Here is a 21557-nt window from a genome sequence, read left to right as displayed (position 1 = left end):
TCGCCCTCTCTTTCTGATTCGCCTCTCTCTTTCTGATTCTCTTCTCTCGATTCTCCCCCTGTCTGAATTCTCTCTCTGAATCTCCCTTTCTGATTCTCCCCTCTCTCTTTCTGATTCTCCCTCTTTCTGATTCTCCCTCATTCTGATTCTCTCTCTGAATCTCCCTTTCTGATTCTCCTCTTTCTGATTCTCCTCTCCCCTCTCTCTTTCTGATTCTCCCCCTCTTCTGATTTTCCTCTCTTTCTGATTATCCCCTCTTCTGATTCTCCCCCTCTCTTTCTGATTCCTCCCCCTCTCTCTCTGTGATTCTCTCTTTCTGATTCTCCCCCTCTCTCTCTGTGATTCTGCTCTTTCTGATTCTCCCCCTCGCTCTTTCTGATTCTCCCCCTCTCTCTTTTCTGATTCTCTCTCTGATTCTCCCCCTCTCTCTTTCTGATTCTCCCCCTCTCTCTTTCTGATTCTCTCTCTGATTCTCCCCCTCTCTCTTTCTGATTCTCCCCTTCTCTCTTTCTGATTCTCTTTCTCTGATTCTCCCTCTCTCTTTCTGATTCTCCCTCTCTTTCTGATTCTCCCTCTCTCTTTCTGATTCTCTTTCTCTGATTCTCCCCCTGTCTGATTCTCTCTCTGAATCTCCCTTTCTGATTCTCCCTCTCTCTTTCTGATTCATCCCTCTCTCTTTCTGATTCTCCCTCTCTCTTCTGATTCTCTTTCTCTGATTCTCCCCCCTGTTCTGATTCTCTCTCTGAATCTCCCTTTCTGATTCTCCCTCTCTCTTTCTGATTCTCCCTCTTTCTGATTCTCCCTCTCTCTTTCTGATTCTCTCTCTGAATCTCCCTTTCTGATTCTCTCTTTCTGATTCTCCCTCTCTCTTTCTGATTATCCCCCTCTTTCTGATTTTCCCTCTCTTTCTGATTATCCCCCTCTTTCTGATTCTCCCCCTCTCTTTCTGATTCTCCCCCTCTCTCTCTGTGATTCTCTCTTTCTGATTCTCCCCCTCTCTCTCTGTGATTCTCTCTTTCTGATTCTCCCTCTTTCTGATTCTCCCTCTCTCTTTCTGATTCTCTCTCTCAATCTCCCTTTCTGATTCTCTCTTTCTGATTCTCTCTTTCTGATTCTCTCTTTCTGATTCTCTCTTTCTGATTCTCTCTTTCTGATTCTCTCTTTCTGATTCTCCCTCTCTCTTTCTGATTCTCCCTCTCTCTTTCTGATTCTCTTTCTGATTCTCCCTCTCTCTTTCTGATTCTCTTTCTGATTCTCCCTCTCTCTTTCTGATTCTCTTTCTCTGATTCTCTCCCCCTCTTTCTGATTTCTACCCCTCTTTCTGATTCTACCCCTCTTTCTGATTCTCCCCCTCTCTCTTTCTGATTCTCCCCCTCTCTCTTTCTGATTCTCCCCTTCTCTCTTTCTGATTCTCTTTCTCTGATTCTCTTTCTCTGATTCTCCCTCTCTCTTTCTGATTCTCCCTCTCTTTCTGATTCTCCCCTCTCTCTTCTGATTCTCTCTCTGAATCTCCCTTTCTGATTCTCTCTTTCTGATTCTCCATCTCTCTTTCTGATTCTCCCTCTTTCTGATTCCTCTCCCTCTCTCTTTCTGATTCTCTTTCTGATTCTCCCTCTCTCTTTCTGATTCTCTTTCTGATTCTCCCTCTCTCTTTCTGATTCTCTTTCTCTGATTCTCCCCCTCTTTCTGATTCTCCCCCTCTTTCTGATTCTCCCCCTCTTTCTGATTCTCCCTCTCCCCTCTCTCTTCTGATTCTCCCCTTCTCTCTTTCTGATTCTCCCCTTCCTCTCTTTCTGAATCTCTTTCTCTGATTCTCTTTCTCTGATTCTCCCTCTCTCTTTCTGATTCTCCCTCTCTCTTTCTGATTCTCTTTCTCTGATTCTCCTCCTGTCTGATTCTCTCTCTGAATCTCCCTTTCTGATTCTGCCTCTCCCTTTCTGATTCTCTCTTTCTGATTCTCCCTCTCTCTTTCTGGATTCTCCCTCTCTTTCGGATTCTCTTTCTCTGATTCTCCCCCTGTTCTGATTCTCTCTCTGAATCTCCCTTTCTGATTCTCTCTTTCTGATTCTCCCTCTCTCTTTCTGTCTCCCTCTCTCTTTCTGATTCTCTTTCTTGATTCTCCCCCTGTCTGATTCTCTCTCTGATTCTCTCTTTCTGATTCTCTCTTTCTGATTCTCTCTTTCTGATTCTCCCTCTCTCTTTCTGATTTCCTCCTCTCTGCTTTCTGATTCTCCCTCTCTTCTGATTCTCCCTCTTTCTGATTCTCCCTCTTTCTGATTCTCCCTCTCTCTTCTGATTCTCCCTCTCTCTTTCTGATTCTCCCTCTCTCTTTCTGATTCTCTTTCTGATCTCCCCTCTCTCTTCTGATTCTCTTTCTCTTGATTCTCCCCTCTTTCTGGATCTCCCCCTTCTGTTTGATTACTCCCCCTACTTTTGATTCTCCCCCTTCTTTTTGATATACCCCTCTTTTGGATTCTCACCCCCCTCTTTCTGATATCTCCTCGTCACTTATCCCCTATCTTCTGGCCTCTCTCTCCTTCTGACTCTCCCTCCTCTCTCTTTCTGACTCTCCCTCTCTCTTTCTGACTCTCCCTCTCTCTTTCTGACTTCTCCCTCTCTCTTTCTGACTTCCCTCCTCTATTCTGGACACTCTCCCCCTCTCTCTCTCTGATTCTCTCCCTCTCTCTTTCTGATTCTCTCCCTCTCTCTTTCTGATTCTCTCCCTCTCTCTTTCTGATTCTCTCCCTCTCTCTTTCTGATTCTCCCCCTCTCTTTCTGTATATTCTCCCCCTCTCTTTCTGATTCTCCCCCTCTCTCTTTCTGATTCTCCCTCTCTCTTTCTGATTCTCCCCCTCTTTCTGATTCTCCCTCTCTCTTTCTGATTCTCTTTCTCTGATTCTCCCCCTGTCTGATTCTCTCTCTGAATCTCCCTTTCTGATTCTCCCTCTGTCTGATTCTCTCTCTGAATCTCCCTTTCTGATTCTCCCTCTCTCTTTCTGATTCTCTCCCTCTTCTCCCCCTCTCTCTTTCTGATTCTCCCCCTCTCTCCCCTTCTCTCTTTCTGATTCTCTTCTCTGATTCTCCCTCTCTCTTTCTGATTCTCCCTCTCTTCTGATTCTCCCTCTCTCTTTCTGATTCTCTTTCTCTGATTCTCCCCCCTGTCTTGATTCTCTCTCTGAATCTCCCTTTCTGATTCTCCCTCTCTCTTTCTGATTCTCTCCCTCTCTCCCCCTCTCTCTTTCTGATTCTCCCCCTCTTTCTGATTCTCTCTGATTCTCCCCCTCTTTCTGATTCTCTCTGATTCTCCCCCTCTTTCTTTCTGATTCACCCCCTCTCTCTTTATGATTCTCTCTCTGATTCTCCCCCTCTTTCTTTCTGATTATCCCCCACTCTCTGATTCTCCCTCTTTCTTTCTGATTATCCCCCTCTCTCTGATTCTCCCCCTCTCTCTCTGATTCTCCCCCTCTCTCTCTGATTCTCCCCCTCTCTCTCTGATTCTCCCCCTCTCGCTCTCTGATTCTCCCCCTCTCGCTCTCTGATTCTCTCGCTCTCGGATTCTCCCCCTCTCGCTCTCTGATTCTCTCGCTCTCTGATTCTCCCCCTCTCGCTCTCTGATTCTCCCCCTCTCGCTCTCTGATTCTCCCCCTCTCGCTCTCTGATTCTCCCCCTCTCTCTCTCTCTTTCTCGCTTTCTCTCTCTCTCTCTCTCTCGCTTTCTCTCTCTCTCTCGCTTTCTCTCTCTCTCGCTTTCTCTCTCTCTCGCTTTCTCTCTCTCTCTCTCCCTTTCTCTCTCTCTCTCTCTCATTCCGCCTGTTAAGAAGGGTTTCTTCTTTGCCACCAAGCATCTATCAGAGACGATCTGAGAAGATACGCCCTCTAACATCATTGTTTTTCACTATTATGCCTTCTCACACACTCCTCCATTTGTGGATCCTGCAGTAAGCAGAGTGGAATTTTATGGTTCTTTATGAGAAGTGAACAGGGCTGTGGTTGGTTAGGAGGGCATGGAGAGACAGAGAGGGCCTGTTGTATTGTATATGTGACGTTTGACAAGCTGGCCTAGTGGTAGGAGGTAGAGTCAATGGAGTGTATCTATCGGTTGTGACACGACATGTCTCATGGCTGGCCCATGTAGATCATACAGACCCTCCAGATGTATATACACACAGCAGCCTGAGAAATAGAATAGAATTTTATGCACATAGCAGACGTGTTTAGGAATATCATGTTACTGCATTGTATAGACACTGTCAGTCAAATAGGGCAGTGTGTAGGCTACATTCCCACAAATACAAACAGACTTTACTTTAATATTCTGCCTGTCATCTTTCTCTCTTTCCCACTAGTTCTTCTTTCTCTTTCATCTATAGCCTTCATTCATCTGCCATTCATGTTGGAACATTTGCTAAAAAAAATACAACTTATGTTATGATATACTGTGCTGTACTCTGTCAAGTGTTTTTACTATAAATATGTTTGACAATCTGATACAGACCTAAGGGTCGACCATTCATTCATATTTTATCCAGCATCTGTTCAAAGTCTGTCTAGGGACAGTATGTTTCTCATGTAGGATTCTGCTGGTCTTTTCTCCAGGTGGAGGTGAAGTCAACAAAGGACGTGTCTCTGTTGGATCTGGGTGACTGAGTTTTCTTTCTGTAAAACAGCATGTAGCTGGGAAAAATACCACAAGATTTCCAGTTGGAATTCATCTCATAAGTGTTCTGTGTGTGTGTCCTGTAGTCACTCCTGCACCAGTGACCCAGCACAAGTCTTCTGTCCTCTCTCCTAGCCTTCTAGGAGACCTGGAGGGCCTGTCACTCTCCAATGTCTCCTCCACCATCCAGGTGAGAGTGTGTGTGGAGATCTGTCTGTCTGTTTATCCCTCCCTAGGGGGGGGGTGTAATGTGTTGGATCATACGGTACAGTCGAGTGTCTTTAAAAGACTCTCTCCAGTGGCTGGAATCTCCTCCTGGAGTTGGCTGTTGACCCTTTCCTCCTTCCTGGACATATTTATAAATCATCTCCCCTTTCCTCCTTCCTGGACATATTTATAAATCATCTCCCTTTCCTCCTTCCTGGACATATTTACAGTGCCTTCGGAAAGTATTCAGACCCCTTGAATTTTTCCACATTTTATTGCATTATAGCCTTATTCTAAAATTGATTGATGAGGAAATTGATTTATTTAATCTACACACAATACACCACAAAAAAACTTATTTACATAAGTATTCAGACCCTCTGCCATGAGACTCGAAATTGAGCTCAGGTGCACCCTGTTTCCACTGATAATCCCAAAGATGTATCTACAACTTGATTGGAGTCCACCTGTGGAAAATTAAATTGATTGGACATGATTTGGAAAGGCACACACCTGTCTACACAAGGTTCCACAGTTGACAGTGCATGTCAAATCAAAAACCAAGCTGTGAGGTCAAAAGGAATTGTCCATAGAGCACCGAGACAGGATTGTATCGAGGCATAGATCTGAGGAAGGGTACAAAGCATTTCTGCAGCATTGAATGTCCCCAAGAACACAGTGGCCTCCATCAATCTTAAATGGAATAAGTTTGGAACCACCAAGACCCTTCCTGATCTGGCCACACTGAGCAATCGGGGGAGAAGGTCCTTGGTCAGGGAGGTGACGATGAACCCGATGGTCAGTCTGACAGAGTCCAATGTAGAAAATAGTCAAATAAAGAACAACACTTGAATGAGTAGGTGTGTCCAAACCTTTGACTGATACTGTATTTATAAATAATCTCCCTTTCCTCCTTCTTGGACATTTATAAATAATATCCCTCTCCACTCATACAATTGCATTTCCTGTTTAACAGTCTTTCTGTTTTCCTCTCTCCATGTGCCCTGTTCATACAACGCTCAGTGCCAACCTCCATCCACCTCCCTCTCGAACTGCCTCTCCACCTCTCTCTCTCCCTCTCTCTCTCCCTCTCTCTCTCCCTCTCTCTCTCCATCTCTCTATCTCTCCATCTCTCTCTCTCTCCATCTCTCCATCTCTCCATCTCTCTCTCCATCTCTCGCTCTCGCTCTCTCTCTCTCTCTCTCTCTCTCTCTCTCTCTCTCTCGCGCTCTCTCTCTCTCTCTCTCTCTCCATCTCTCTGTCAGTTCTCTCCCTGGTGTCTCTGAAGTCTACAGTGTGTCTATGCATTATGGTTGACCTTTTCCCAGATGAATGGCTCCTTTTCTCTTTGGTGTTAGATTTCTGTGTTTGTTGGCCTTGTACCAGCACTACTACCAATATGAGCTAATTCTATAGAGTAGATATGTCCCTATAACATAACATCACTATAACGTCCCATAAGGTTCCCATTACATTCATTGTCTTACCGACAAATAAGTTCTCTCTCGTACGTATACAATCTTTTCATCCTTTTTTTTTCTCTCTTCACTTATCCAAATCAAATCAAATTTTATTTGTCACATCCACATGGTTAGCAGATGTTAACTTCTTGTGTCGAGCCATCCCGGATCCGGGATCGTGAATAAAGCCTCAGGCTCATTACCATAACGCAACGTTAACTATTCATGAAAATCGCAAATGAAATGAATATGCTAGCTCTCAAGCTTAGCCTTTTGTTAACAACCCTGTCATCTTATATTTTCAAAATATGCTATTAGCATATTTTTTGCATTTAGCATTAGCATCAGCAGGCAACATTTTCACAAAAACCAGAAAATCATTCAAATAAAATAATTTACCTTTGAAGAACTTCAGATGTTTTCAATGAGGAGACTCTCAGTTAGATAGCAAATGCTCAGTTTTTCCTGAAAGATTATTTGTTTAGGAGAAATCGCTCCGTTTGGTGCGTCACGTTTAGCTACGAAAAAACCTGTATCCAGGAGTGTAAATATCCCCGCAGCTCATTAGCATAACACAACGTTAACTATTCATGAAAATCGCAAATGAAATGAAATTAATATGCTAGCTCTCAAGCTTAGCCTTTTGTTAACAACACTGTCATCTTAGATTTTCAAAATATGCTTCTCAACCATAGCAAAACAAGCATTTGTGTAACAGCTAGCGCAGCTAGCGTAGCATTTAGCATTAGCATCAGCAGGCAACATTTTCACAAAAACCAGAAAATCATTCAAATAAAATCATTACCTTTGAAGAACTTCAGATGTTTTCAATGAGGAGACTCTCAGTTAGATAGCATATGCTCAGTTTTTCCTGAAAGATTATTTGTTTAGGAGAAATTGCTCCGTTTGGTGCGTCACGTTTGGCTACCAAAAAAAAACGAAAATTCAGTCTTCAAAACGCCAAACTTTTTTCCAAATTATCTCCATAATATCGACTGAAACATGGTAAACGTTGTTTAGAATCAATCCTCAAGGTGTTTTTCACATATCTCTTCATGATATATAGTTCGTTGAAAGCCTCCTCTCTCCTCTCAATCACTGGATGACTGCGTGCAGCTTGTAGATTACGCACCAATTTAGACAAAGGACACTGGGCGGACCCCTGGTAAATGTAGTCTCTTATGGCCAATCTTCCAATGATATGCCTACAAATACGTCACAATGCTGCAGACAACTTGGAGAAACGATAGAAAGGGCAGGCTCATTCCCGGCGCATTCACAGCCATATAAGGAGACAATGGATAACAGAGCTTCAAAAATTCTGCCCATTTCCTGGTTGAAGTTTCATCTTGGTTTCGCCTGTAGCATGAGTTCTGTGGCACTCACAGATAATATCTTTGCAGTTTTGGAAACCTTAGTGTTTTCTTTCCAACGCTGCCAATTATATGCATAGTCGAGCATCTTTTCGTGACAAAATATTGCGCTTAAAACGGGCACGTTTTTTTATCCATAAATTAAGAGCGCCCCCTATATCCAAGAAGTTAATGCGAGTGTAGCGAAATGCTTGTGCTTCTAGTTCCGACAATGCAGTAATAACCAACGAGTAATCTAACTAACAATTCCAAAACTACTACCTTATACACACAAGTGTAAAGGGATAAAGAAAATGTACATAAAGATGTATGAATGAGTGATGGCACAGAGCGGCATAGGCAAGATGCAGTAGATGGTATCGAGTACAGTATATACATATGAGATGAGTATGTAAACAAAGTGGCATAGTCTAAAGTGGCTAGTGATACATGTATTACATAAAGATGCAGTAGATGATATAGAGTACAGTATATACGTATACATATGAGAAATAATGTAGGGTATGTAAACATTATATTAAGTAGCATTGTTTAAAGTGGCTAGTGATATATTTTACATCAATTCCCATCAATTCCCATTATTAAAGTGGTTGGAGTTGAGTCAGTGTGTTGGCAGCAGCCACTCAATGTTAGTGGTGGCTGTTTAACAGTCTGATGGCCTTGAGATAGAAGCTGTTTTTCAGTCTCTCGGTCCCAGCTTTGATGCACCTGTACTGGCCTCGCCTTCTGGATGATAGCGGGGTGAACAGGCAGTGGCTTGGGTGGTTGTTGTCCTTGATGATCTTTATGGCCTTCCTGTGACATCGGGTGGTGTAGGTGTCCTGGAGGGCAGGTAGTTTGCCCCCGGTGATGCGTTGTGCAGACCTCACTACCCTCTGGAGAGCCTTACGGTTGTGGGCGGAGCAGTTGCCGTACCAGGCGGTGATACAGCCCGACAGGATGCTCTCGATTGTGCATCTGTAGAAGTTTGAGTGCTTTTGGTGACAAGCCAAATTTCTTCAGCCTCCTGAGGTTGAAGAGGCGCTGCTGCGCCTTCTTCACGATGCTGTCTGTGTGGGTGGACCAATTCAGTTTGTCTGTGATGTGTATGCCGAGGAACTTAAAACTTACTACCCTCTCCACTACTGTTCCATCGATGTGGATAGGGTGGTGTTCCCTCCAGTGTGTTTATCAGTGTGTGCGCGAATGTGCGTGCGCGTGCGCGTGTGTGTGTGTGATTGACAGCCTGTCTCAGGCAGAATGGTGTGTTTACTGATAGGTTAAGGCCAGGCAGTAATAGACAATAGAAATGCAGATTAAACAGTGTGCTGTTTGCACATCAGCATCTGATTGAGAGTCAATCCTATGCATAAATACATGATGGCCATCAGGATTCATAGACTGGGGTAAATAACCTCACAACCCTCTCGCTACTTATTTCAAAGACGTGCGAGCAGACCCACACACACACATAGATTCACCCACTCACTTCCTATCTGTCTCTCTCTCTCACACACACACACACACCCACCAATATCTTTCACAGACACACACTTGCCCCGGTGTCATTTCTATTTCTCACCAATCAGCCCACAGAAGCGGTGAGTGTGTCTCAGCTGAGCGCTTCGGCCCTTTTAGAGAATTACTGCCTGGTTATCAAAGACATTTACATTAACCCTGGTCACTGTCTCTGACCCCTCCTCTCCTCGATCTCCCTCTCCCCCCCCTATTTTTCCCTTTCTCTCTCCCTCTCTTCTTTCCTACTTTCTCTCTCTTTTCATTCTCCCTCTCTCTAATAACATTTTGACATTAGAGGATCTCTCACAAATGCCTTTTAAACCATCCCACCCCTCCAAACACACACCCTCCTTCCGTTGTCCGTGTGTAAGTGTGTAGGGGGGGAATTGTCAAAGGCTGATAACGTTTCATTCATAATTAGCATTGGGCGAATGAGGCTGCGTTGGGGGGAAATTGAACTGTCAGCGGTGGGGCACGGGCCGTTTGACCCCATCACGCCCGGAGGGGGCCATCATAATTTGTTCATTTGGTGCCCATCAGGCAGACCGCACCTCCCCGCGCCTCACCCCCCTGACCTCCCCCAGTGTGGGTGTGCTGGGTTCAGGTCTAATTATGAATCAGCAGTGGACTGGGAGAGGCAGGAATATAGCAGACCTGCCCTCCACACACCCCTACCTGCCACTCACTCTCTCTCTCACAGACACACACACACAGTCTGGGTATAAATAGGTTTAAATGCCTGTAGGAAATATGCAATTGGTTGATTTGGATGGGATGTGTGTGAGTGTGTTTAGCAGAACATGATATGTGTGTGTGAATTTCACAATTTTCAAGAGAACATGTGGTCATCCCTACTGCCTTTGTTCTGGCGGACTCCCTAAACACAAATGCATCATTTGTAAATAATGTCTTGAGTGTTGGAGTGTGCCCCTGGCTATCCATACATGTTTAAAACAAGAAAATGGTGCTGTCTGCTTTCCTTAATAGAAGACATTTTAAATTATTTATATATATTAAGTATATTTTATCAATTACAATTACTCTTGATACTTAAGTATTTTTAAAACCAAATACTTTTAGACTTTTACTGAAGTAGTATTTTACTGGGTGACTTTTGCTTGAGTAACTTTCTATTATGTTATCTATACTTTTACTTATGTATGACATTTGTGTACTTTTTCCACCATAGGTAGGGGTGGTTGTCTGTCTGTCTGAATCAAGCCCCTGATGCAAAGACTTCAATTACTGATGCCACCTTCTCTTGGTGTACCATGAGTTACAACACATTTTTACGCTTGAAAGGTCACTCCCACTCCATGTTTCTTTGAAAGTACCAAGATTAATCACTTTTTAAAAATCAAATTTTGTGATGAATGTTCCCAGGTGGGGCCAACCTCTGTCTGTGTGCTTTGAGCTAACTAACTCCTGTTGGCTTAATATGGTTGTAGGTGACTGCAGTGACATCTTGCTGACTCCTTCTAGTCAAGGTTTTCTGATAGATTGACTCAATTAATTGTCATCTCCTGACTGACTGAGGGAACAATTAAAATCACGTCAAACACACGTCTCTTACACCTCTCTCTCTCTCTCATACAATCTCACGACATAATGAAATCCTCTTTCTGAAGTAACAAGCAGCCAATGTCACAAAAACAGAAATGGATTTTCAATACATCCCCATACATCTCCTAACACACACTCGTTCTCTTAAATTGGACATGTTATGCGTTCACATGCTCGCCAGATGCCAAGTTACGGTTAGCCCCTTTTGAATATGTCAGCGAGATTTTCAGGTAATTTACCAGAGAGGATGCTGGGAGGGGGTGAGCGTGTCATCCCACGGCGTGGGTGTGTGTGTCCGGGCTCTGAAGGTGACTGGAGTGTGTGTCATCCATCACAGTAGCTTCCTTTAAGTTGAGACATAATAGAGCCTCTCAATCAACTTCCTCTCCCGTTGTCACCTTCCCCCAAGTCCAGGAGACCAGACAAAAAGAGATCCACCAAGGGTGTGTGTGACACAGGAGGCAAGGTTACATCCCTAGCCTGCTGTTATTTACACTTTGGGTTTGGAGGATGCGTCCTGCCTCACAGGCCAACAGTGACGGAAGACTGGGCGAGGGTGTGTGTGTGTGTGTGTTAGGTCATTACTGTCTGCTGTGTCAAATTGGTGATGATAAGCAGTTTGAAACCCTGTCCTAGCCTCCTTCCCTCCCTCCTCACGGGGGTGTTAAACAGGACCTTGAGTGCGGAGGGAGCAGGATGTGCTTGTCAGGAAGGTAAATCTGCTCTTTGAAGGCGTGGCAGACATTACGGCCAGCTTTATCGACAACGACTGCTCTGACACGAACAAAAGTGGCCCGATAAATTTCCCCCGTTGGCGTGACGGGCGAGTGTGAGGGCGCCGCACCGTGACAAATGTTTGTTTGACCCCCTTCCTGTCTGGGGGTACACGACACGTCTGAGCTGGCTATTACCAGGGGAGGATGGGGATAACCTGCTCTCCTCTACTGTGTGTCATTGTAGGAGGAAAAACTGGACTTTTTGAATGTGATTAGCCAGTCTGTTTCTGTTTACTAACTTGTTTTGTCAGCACTTTGAATTCCACCCTGTTGTATTTCAAACTGATTCTCCACACTACCACACCATGACAGTCCTGAGAATGTCTCACACACATCTCTTCTCCTATCAGTATAATCTGAAAGAGACTGGCAATATGTCCACCCACCTCCATCTACTGTCAACAACTTAGACACTCTTTCCCATGTCATATCACATCATCACAAGTCAGAAATTAGGAGTTATATTCGTCCCCTCGTTTGACTCTCACTTTTGCGCACGTGTTTACTTGGACCCGTTTTATCTTTGTTGACTGTGAGATTTTTTGACACTGTTGTGAGATTTCACACACCTCGTTTTATAATTTCCCTCTCTCTCCCCCCTCACTCCCTCGTCTCTCTCTCACTCCCTCGTCTCTCTCTACCCCCCCCTCACTCCCTCGTCTTTCTCCCCCCCTCACTCCCTCGTCTCTCTCTCCCCCCTCACTCCCTCGTCTCTCTCTCCCCCCCTCACTCCCTCGTCTCTCTCTCCCCCCTCACTCCCTCGTCTCTCTCTCCCCCCTCACTCCCTCGTCTCTTCCCCCCCCCCCCCCACTACCTCGTCTCTCAGCTTGTCAAGGTAAAAGCATAGCACCAACAGCAGCAGTTGTAACAGAAGGATTCAGGAGGTGTTAACTACTTGTTTTAGCGTTCTCTCACTTTACTCTCATTAACACAGGGTTGATATCCATGTATCTGTCGGAGGCAGGGAGGAGCCTAATTAGTATATGGACAATATACAGTGCATTCTGAAAGTATTCAGACCCCTTCCCCTTTTCTACATTTTGTTACGCCAAAATGAGCAATCGGGGGAGAAGGGCCTTGGTCAGGGAGGTGACGAAGAACACGATGGTCACTCTGACAGAGCTCTAGAGTTCCTCTGTGGAGATGGGAGAACCTTCCAGAGGGACAACCATCTCTGCAGGACACCACCGATCAGGCCTTTATGGTAGAGTGGCCAGACGGAAGCCACTCTTCAGTGAAAGGCACATAGCAGCCCGCTTGGAGTTTACCAAAAGGCACCTAAAGACTCTCAGACCATGAGAAACAAGATTCTCTGGTCTGATGAAATCTTTGGCCTGAATGCCAAGTGTCACATCTGGAGGAAACCTGGCACCATCCCTATGGTGAAGTACAGAGATCCTTGATGAAAACCTGCTCCAGAGCGCTCAGGACCTCAGACTGGGGCGATGGTTCACTTTCCAACAGGACAACAACCCTAAGCACACAGCCAAGACAACGCAGGAGTGGCTTTGGGACAAGTCTCCATGTCCTTGAGTGGCCCAGCTAGAGCCTGGACTTTCCGAATGCACTGTATGGCTGTGATTGTCCTGATGTTGAGACAGTTCTGTCACTGTATGGCTGTGATTGTCCTGATGTTGAGACAGTTCTGTCACTGCATGGCTGTGATTGTCCTGATGTTGAGACAGACAGTTCTGTCACTGTATAACTGTGATTGTCCTGATGTTGAGACAGTTCTGTCACTGTATGGCTGTGATTGTCCTGATGTTGAGACAGTTCTGTCACTGCATGGCTGGGTGTCAACAAGGTAGCCTTTTACTGTTAATGAAGATTGAGCCACTAAGCAGTGTAAAAAAATATATATATATTTTATTTGCCTTTTCACACATGAATGAGACATGATGTGGGCATCCGATAACTCAAAATGATGTGTAACACCATTTAGGCCTAGTAGCTTCAATCTTCATTAAAAGTATCATTTTGTAACAGTTGTTGATGGGGGTATTGCAGTGAGTGTAGTTTTGTTCCTATGCAAAGTGTTATGGAACCACCTAGCCAGCTTGCGTATATTTGTTTTTTTGCATGCAGCCTAATTGTGATTGCTTGCATCTGTCTTTGTCTGTGTAAAGTAGATGGCTTGTACCACTATACGTAGACTAGATTATCTCGAGTCGAGAGGACGCCATTGCCACTGTCAAATCAACAAGTCAAAAGAGTCAGGCTGGTTAATCAGAATAAGAATGCACAGAAAATAGAATGAATGAAAGAACGAACAGAATACAGAATGAACGAGGGACCATGCTAATGTTGCTAGGGGAAAATAAAGAAGAAAAACACTCTTAACCCCAGAATTTATCAGTAAGTTTCCCCCTCTTCTCCTGACAGGGTGTTTTGTCCTGCCTCTCTATGCTATGGTAATTACAGTTCCTGCTATTGAAAAGGTAAAAGCTCTGTTAATAGAAAGCTGAATGGCAGGCTAGGCCCAGAGCAGTCCTCTAGTGTTCCCATTCATTAGGCCAGAGCAGTCCATCAGCCTGCCATGGAGCCGCGTCAGACTAGCCCACCCACTCACTACTAACCTGCTTGATTGGGGACATACTGTATAGGAATAATAATAATACATCGGGTTTATATGGCACTTTTCTAGGACATGGCTGAAATGGGCCTTTTTCCAGGAAGAATGGTTGATGGTTAATGAACAGAGCTAGGCATACGTTGTCAACAAAACCTCAGTTATCCTGCAGTCGTAAGTGGAGTAGCCTATGTTAAGTAGATATTTAATGAAGAGAGCTGGACCTACGTCACCAAACAACAACATACAAAGACCATATTTGTCAATGTTATCAACCAACATTCTGTTCTTCAGACCTTCTCATATTCTCATTGGTCCACTCTGTGTGTGTCCCTGTTTACTCAGCTCTGTCCCCTCTCTCTCGCCTTTCCTCTCCAGTTGAGCGGTCCAGCGTTTGTCCCAGAGAAGAGCCATGACCTGCTGCACCGTATGACAGGTAAAGGTCTGTCAGCCCAGTACCAGTTCCCCAGACAGCCCTGTCTCTACCAGCCCACCATGGTCTCAGTCCAGATCAGCCTGACCAACACCACAGACCACCCTCTGGAACAGATCCACATTGGAGACAGGAGCCCCACAGGACTCAACATACACTGCTTCAATACTATAGGTGAGTTAGATAACATAATACACTGCTTCAAATCTTTATTTGTCACGTGCACCGAATACAACAGGTGTAGACTTTACAGTGAAATGCTAACTTACAGGCTCTAACCAATAGTGCAAAAAAGGTATTAGGTGAACAATAGTTAAGTAAAGAAATAAGACAACAGTAAAAAGACAGGCTATATACAGTAGCGAGGCTATAAAAGTAGCGAGGCTACATACAGACACTGGTTAGTCAGGCTGATTGAGGTAGTATATACATACTATAGGTGAGTTAGATAACATAATACACTACCTGACCAAGTATGTGGACACCCCTTCAAATTAGTAGATTTGGCTATTACAGCCACACCCATTGCTGACAGGTGTATAAAATCCAGCAAACAGCCATCCAATCTCCATAGATAAACATTGTCAGTAGAATGGCCCATACTGAAAATTTCAACATGGCCCCGTCATAGGATGCCACCTTTCCAACAAGTCAGTTCGTCAAATTTCTTCCCTGCTAGAGCTGCCCCGGGCAACTGTAAGTGCTGTTATTGTGAAGTGGAAACGTCTAGGAGCAACAACAGCTCAGCGTTGGTGGCCACACAAGCTTATAGAACGGGACCACGGGGGTTGAAACGTGTAGTGCGTAAAAATTGTGTGCCAACTGTAAGGTTTGGTGAAGGAGGATTAATGGTCTGGGACTGTTTTTCATGGTTCTGGCTAGGACCTTTTTTTTTTTTTTTTTACCTTTATTTAACTAGGCAAGTCAGTTAAGAACAAATTCTTATTTTCAATGACGGCCTAGGAACAGTGGGTTAACTGCCTGTTCAAGGGCAGAACGACAGATTTTGTACCTTGTCAGGTCGGGGATTTGAACTTGCAATCTTTCGGTTACTAGTCCAATGCTCTAACCACTAGGCTACACTGCTGCCCCTTAGTTCCAGTGAAGGGAAATCTTAAATCTACAGCATACAATGACATTCTAGACGATTCTGTGCTTCCAACTTTGTGGGAACAATTTGGGGAAGGCCCTTTCTGGTTTCAGCATGACTATGACCCCGTGCACAAAGCGAGGTCCATACAGAAATGTTGAGATTGGTGTGAAAGAACTTGACTGGCCTGCACAGAGCCCTGACCTCAAATTCATCGAACACCTTTGGGATGAACTGGAACGCCGACTGCGAGCCAGGCCTAATCACACAACATCAGTGCCTGACCTCACTAATGCTCTTATGGCTGAATGGAAGAAAGTCCCTGCACCAATGTTCCAACATATAGTGGAAAGCCTTCCCAGAAGAGTGGAGGCTATCAGAGGAGCAAAGGTGGACTAACTCCATATTATTGCCCATGATTTTGGGATGTTCGACGAGCATATGTCCACATACTTTTGGCCATGTAGTGAACAAAAATGTAACCGCTACGTGTAAAGTGTTGGTTTCATGAGCTGAAATAAAATTCCCCAAAATGTTCCATACGCACAAAAATGTATTTTTCTAAAATTGTGTACAAATGTGTTGACATCCCTGTTAGTGAGCATTTCTCCTTTGCCAAGATAATCCATCCACCTGACAGGTGTGGCATACCAAGAAGCTGATATAAGTTCACAAGTAAACATTTGCTTAACAAGTCACAGAATAAGTTGCATGGACTCACTCTGTGTGCAACAATAGTTTTTATCATCCATTTGTTTTATGACTACCTCATCTCTGTACCCCACACATACAATTATCTGCAAGGTCCTCAGTCGAGCGGTGAAAACAAGGAAGCCTGTACAGAATAAAAAATATTCCAAAACATGCATCCTGTTTGCAACAAGTCACTAAAGTAATACTGCAAAAAATGTGGCAAAGCAATTAACTTTTAGTCCTGAACACAAAGTGTTGTGTTTGGAGGAAATCCAATACGACACATTACTGAATACCATTCTCTACATTTTTAAGCATAGTGGTGGCTGCGTTATGTTATGGGTATGTTTGTAATCAATCGTTAAGGACTGGGGAGTTTTCAGGATAAAACATTTTCGGAATGGAGCTAAGCACAGGCATCTTAGAGGAAAACCTGCTTTCCACCAGGAACCTTTCAGCAGGACAACAACCTAAAAACACAATGCCAAAACTACATTTGAGTTGCTTACCAAGAAGACAGTGAATGGTCCTGACTGGCCTGGTTACAGTTTTGACTTAAATCTATGACCTGAAAATGGTTGTCTAGCAATGATCATCAACCAATTTGACTGAGCTTGAAGAATTTTGAAAAGAATAATGAGAAAATGTTGCACAATCCACGTGTGGGAAGCTCTTGACTTACAGCTGTAATCGCTGCCAACGGTGACTTATCTAATCAACGTGTTTTATTTTTCATGATATTCTTTTACAAATGTTAGAATTTTTCTTCGACTTTGCCATGACATTTTGTGTAGATAAAAAAAAAAAGACTTAAATCCATCTTAATCCCACAAAATGTGGAATAAATCAAGGGTGAACACTGAGTGTACAAAACATTAAGAACATCAGCTCTTTCAATGAGACTGACCAGATGAAAGCTATGATTCCTTACTGATGTCACAAATCCACTTCAATCAGTGTAGATGTAACTCAATATTACGACGACTGTGTTTTTAATGTTTTGTACACTGTGTATATAGGACAAGCTCAATGTAATGGCTGGAATGGAATATATGGAGCGGTATCACACATATGAAAACCATATGTTTGACTCCTTCCATTAATTCCATTCCCGCCATTACAATGAGCCCGTCCTCCTAAAGCCTCTCCCGAGATGTCATCTCGAGGGAAAGGCCTTAACTACCCTGCATTACACTGCCATCCAGGACCTAATGATTTTAATGTAAAACAAATTCATTTGCACATACAGGTATGACCTCTCGTTCTTACAATTCTATATGAGGCCTCTTATGTTCCGTGACATTTTAAAATAAGTTCTCTGCTGGTCACTCCAGACCCTGTATTAGTAGGTCATTATACTATGGAGGACTATAAGCCTATATGATAGGAAACCATAAAGACCTTGTTTTCTATTATAATCTTCTATAGCTGAGAGTGTGCGTATTAATCCACATAATCCCTGGGAGGCCATATTGATTAGAGAATATCTCCATTCATAACACACACCTCTGGGCCAACTCTCCCTGCAGACATCAAAGAAAAGCAAAAGAAGAGATGAAAATAGAAAAGTGGTGTGCGCTCAAGCACGTTAAAAGCTTCAATTGGCTGTGGATTGATTGGGCATTGAAGGAACTCAGGCTGCCAAACACTGGGTAATTGGGATCGATTGAGTTTGGAGCGTGTGTGTGTGTGGAGTCTGTTTTCAAATTGAGCAGAAGAAAGTGAATGCGGAAGAAATACCTTACTCTATCACAATGTCTTAAAAATAAATGATACGGAGCACTGTTCCTACAGTAGCATGGCTCACAATGTGTTTTAACATATCTGGCGCTTCCACACTTGCATCTACATGTATTCATCTACTGTAGTAAAGTCCACCTTCCTCTCAAAACTAAAATGTAGAGGGGGATGAGGAGGAGAAAAGAGTGAGATGAGCGAGGGAAGAAGTTAGAGATGGGAAAGGAAGAGAGAAAGAGGGGTGACATAAAGCACCTTTAAGGCAGGAGTGTTGAGAAGAGGAGTGTTGAGAAGAGGAGTGTTGAGAAGAGGAGTGTTGAGAAGAGGAGTGTTGAGAAGAGGAGTGTTGAGAAGGGGAGTGTTGAGAAGGGGAGTGTTGAGAAGGGGAGTGTTGAGAAGGGGAGTGTTGAGAAGGGGAGTGTTGAGAAGGGGAGTGTTGAGAAGGGGAGTGTCTGATGTCTCTGTTTTCAGTGTCTGTCCTCTGGTGTCCAGTTTCCTCTCCTCTGGGTGAAACAGAGTTCCACGCTAAAACACCTCCACTCCACAGAGAAACACAGGGCTGCTCAGGAGAGCATAGAGGATGACTCTGTCCATCTGTCTCCTCTTTCTCCCTCATCTTTCTCACTTTCTCTACCTCACAGATCTCTCTGCTCCATGTCTTTCTCCTTCTCTCCCTCTTCCTTCCTCATCTCTCTCTTGTCCTACTTTATACATAGCCATCTCCTCCCTCCATCTCTCTCTCTTTTCCTCTCCTTCACTCTCTCTTCAGACCCTGATGTTCTCTTTGACAAACCTGTTGTTTTGGAAATAGGCTATTCTTTTTTGGTCTCATTGTTGCGGAGGATGAAATTGAAAGATGGATTTCTCACACGCAGTGGCCTGGCTTTGTGAAGTAGAAAACACAAGTAGTGTCTGTCTGCATGCCTGTCTGTCTGTTCCACAATAATGCCCTCCTCTCTCTCATTCTGCCCCCTCCCTTGTCACACTCTTCCTCTCCTGTCTTCCCTCTTACATCTCTCTCTTCTTCCTTTGACCACTCCCTCGCTATCTGTTCTGGTCACTCACTCCTTTCTTCCTCTCCTCTCTTCCCTTTCTTCTTCTGCCCTCTCCCTCCCCCTCTGCCCTTTTCACTCATTCCTCTCTTCCTCTCATCCTCCTCTTCTCTGTTCTCAGAGTGTCTGGAGCCAGAGGCCTCAGTGACTGTTTTCATGGGCATCGACTTCAACGACTCAACACAAGCAGCCAACTTCCAGCTGTGGTAAGATACCCTGTCTTTATACACAGTGAGGCTGAAACAGCTATGGCTCTCTTCCTCTTCTCCCTCCTCTTCTTCCTCCTCCTCCTATCCCTAACTTGCTTTTCTTCTAGCTGTAGAAGAAAACTCCCCCTTTCCGGTCTGTTATCTCTTCTCTACCCCTCCTCTTCCTCCTCTCCTTTCTGACCTGACTCCCAGGTGAGGCATCACCCGCCATTGATCCTGTTTCAGAGATAACAATTATCCCCCTCATTAATGAACTCTGCTCTGACTTCCCAGAGCAGAAAAGAACAGCAGTCTATGCCACCACCTTTCTGCTCTGCACCGTTCGCTGATCAATAGGCTGATCAGAATTTTGGGGGGTACAGAGCAAATCAATCTGTGCCAAAATGCCAATCACCCAGTTTGTTTTGTATGGCCATCAGAACAGAGAAAATTTCACATACACACATCCCTAATTTCAATTTTTTTAGCATTACCGGTAGCTTGATTTTGTTATTAGGTATATCGCAAAACACTACAGTACTATAAAACACACAGACAGAAACATAACACAGTAACATAGTTGTGGCCCTTCAACACTCACTGTTGTCCTGTTTGTCCATCAGTACAAAGGAGGACCATTTCAGTGTGTCCATCCAGCCTGCCATAGGGGAACTCCTCCTGCCCATCACCATGACTGAACTGGACTTCCGCAAGGAGCAAGGTGAGATTACATACAGCGTTAACTACAAAAAATATCATAATCATTATCTTACACAGTCAGACTAAACATTTCTACATTATCATCAACATGACCAATCACTCCGTATTTCATGGCGTTTAGGATAAGTCACTGTTAAAAACAAGTGCTACTGAGCCGTGTGCTGTAGTCAGACCAGTCAAAGCAGCAACAAAGGCAGTTTGTTGTTAATGGCTTCATAAGTGATGCCAATAATACAGGCCTGCTTTTTATGGAGGCTTTAATACAGAAATGCGTCATAATAAAGATACGTTTTCCATTCAACTTCAACGGTCCTCCAAGAGTGGCTGAAATATCTTGTAAACACACACTCTCACGGACACACACCGAGGAGAGCTGTTGAGAGAATGTGGTATGTAGGCCACCACTCTTCTCTAAGTGTCTACTAATGCCTTCCTCGTCTGGTTAATTCATTAATGAATCTTCATTCACTAGATTTGTATTCTGATCTCTACTCCTCACAGCAATCAGGGAGAAGAGGAGACAAAGGCTAGATTTAACCCACCCCTCTCTTTTAAAGAAGATTCTTTCAGCTGAACAACTTTCCTTCTCTTTAGGTGGCCTTTAAACAGATTTGTTATTTTGACCTGAATGGAGTAGTGTGTGTGTCCCCCGCACACACACACCCCACTCACTCTAACCTGCCTCCATCCCTCCCTATGCCATTCACTCCAGTCCTCATTAAAAACAATTTCTGGCATGTTAGGTGCACTTTCTTTCTTCATCTTCTGCACAGTCAAGCTCTCAAGCACTATTTTCATTTCCTGTCATCTGTCAGAATGAGGAGAGTGTGCTGGCTGTGTGTCACTGGGTATTGAGTGCAGTCAATGAATAGTATTCTCCAGCGCACCTGCAAAGCAACCTCTAGATGTGATGTGAGTGCATCATTTCACTAAACTGTTCCTCACCCAATCAGGTAAACTTCTGGGCATGAACGAGAGCTCGGCAACCATCACCATGGCAGCAGAGAACATGACCAGCCAACCAATCAGCAGACCAGTGGCAACCGTGGCCAACCTGGGAATGGTTCCATCCAGTCAAGACAACGTCCACAGGTGTGTGTGTGTTTTTTTTTTTGTGTGGCTATTTAAGGTTAGCGATTGGCATTTTGAATGGGAATGAATTGTTTGGTCCCCACAACGATAGTAAAACAAACGCGTGTGTGTGTTTTCGGCTCTGCTTTGCACGTATGTGTTTGACTATCTGTGTGTGTCCCTGCCTGAGACGGTTCTGCCAGGGGAATGCCTAGAGAACGGTGTGTGTGAAGTCTTGCTGTGTAATTGGTGTACACAGGGTGTGCTAATGAGCTTCCTTCTCCGTCACGCACACACACACACCTGACGGATAATTACCCCTCCATCTATCTCTCGCCTGCTCTCTCTCTCCGTTTCCTCACCTGTCTCTCTTTCACTTCCTCTTTGTCCCTCTTTCTGTCTCTCCTATCTTTCCATCTGTCTCCCACTTTGTCCTTCTTTTACTTTGTCTCTACCTCCCTCCCTGTCTATC

At 44.2% G+C, this 21557-nt stretch overlaps 1 protein-coding gene across 5 annotated transcripts in view; it reads left to right on the top strand.

The window, feature by feature from the left end:
• ap3b1a (adaptor related protein complex 3 subunit beta 1a) overlaps nt 1-21557 on the top strand; it is a 95555-nt gene that overhangs the window by 61114 nt on the left and 12884 nt on the right. For 3 of the 5 annotated variants that reach the window (XM_020458212.2, XM_020458211.2, XM_020458209.2), the window contains exons 21-26: nt 4596-4644; nt 4743-4846; nt 14480-14708; nt 19228-19312; nt 19918-20015; nt 20968-21106. In XM_020458212.2, the coding sequence (XP_020313801.1) occupies nt 4596-4644; nt 4743-4846; nt 14480-14708; nt 19228-19312; nt 19918-20015; nt 20968-21106 (704 nt within the window). The remainder of the gene's footprint in view (nt 1-4595; nt 4645-4742; nt 4847-14479; nt 14709-19227; nt 19313-19917; nt 20016-20967; nt 21107-21557) is intronic. The other 2 variants (XM_031802369.1, XM_020458210.2) reach the window with 1 other exon arrangement.

This window comes from Oncorhynchus kisutch, linkage group LG23 (assembly GCF_002021735.2).
Source record: "Oncorhynchus kisutch isolate 150728-3 linkage group LG23, Okis_V2, whole genome shotgun sequence".
Lineage (NCBI taxonomy): Eukaryota > Metazoa > Chordata > Actinopteri > Salmoniformes > Salmonidae > Oncorhynchus > Oncorhynchus kisutch.
The sequence above is the reverse complement of the archived record's forward strand: the minus strand, read 5'-3'. Positions and strand labels throughout refer to the sequence as shown.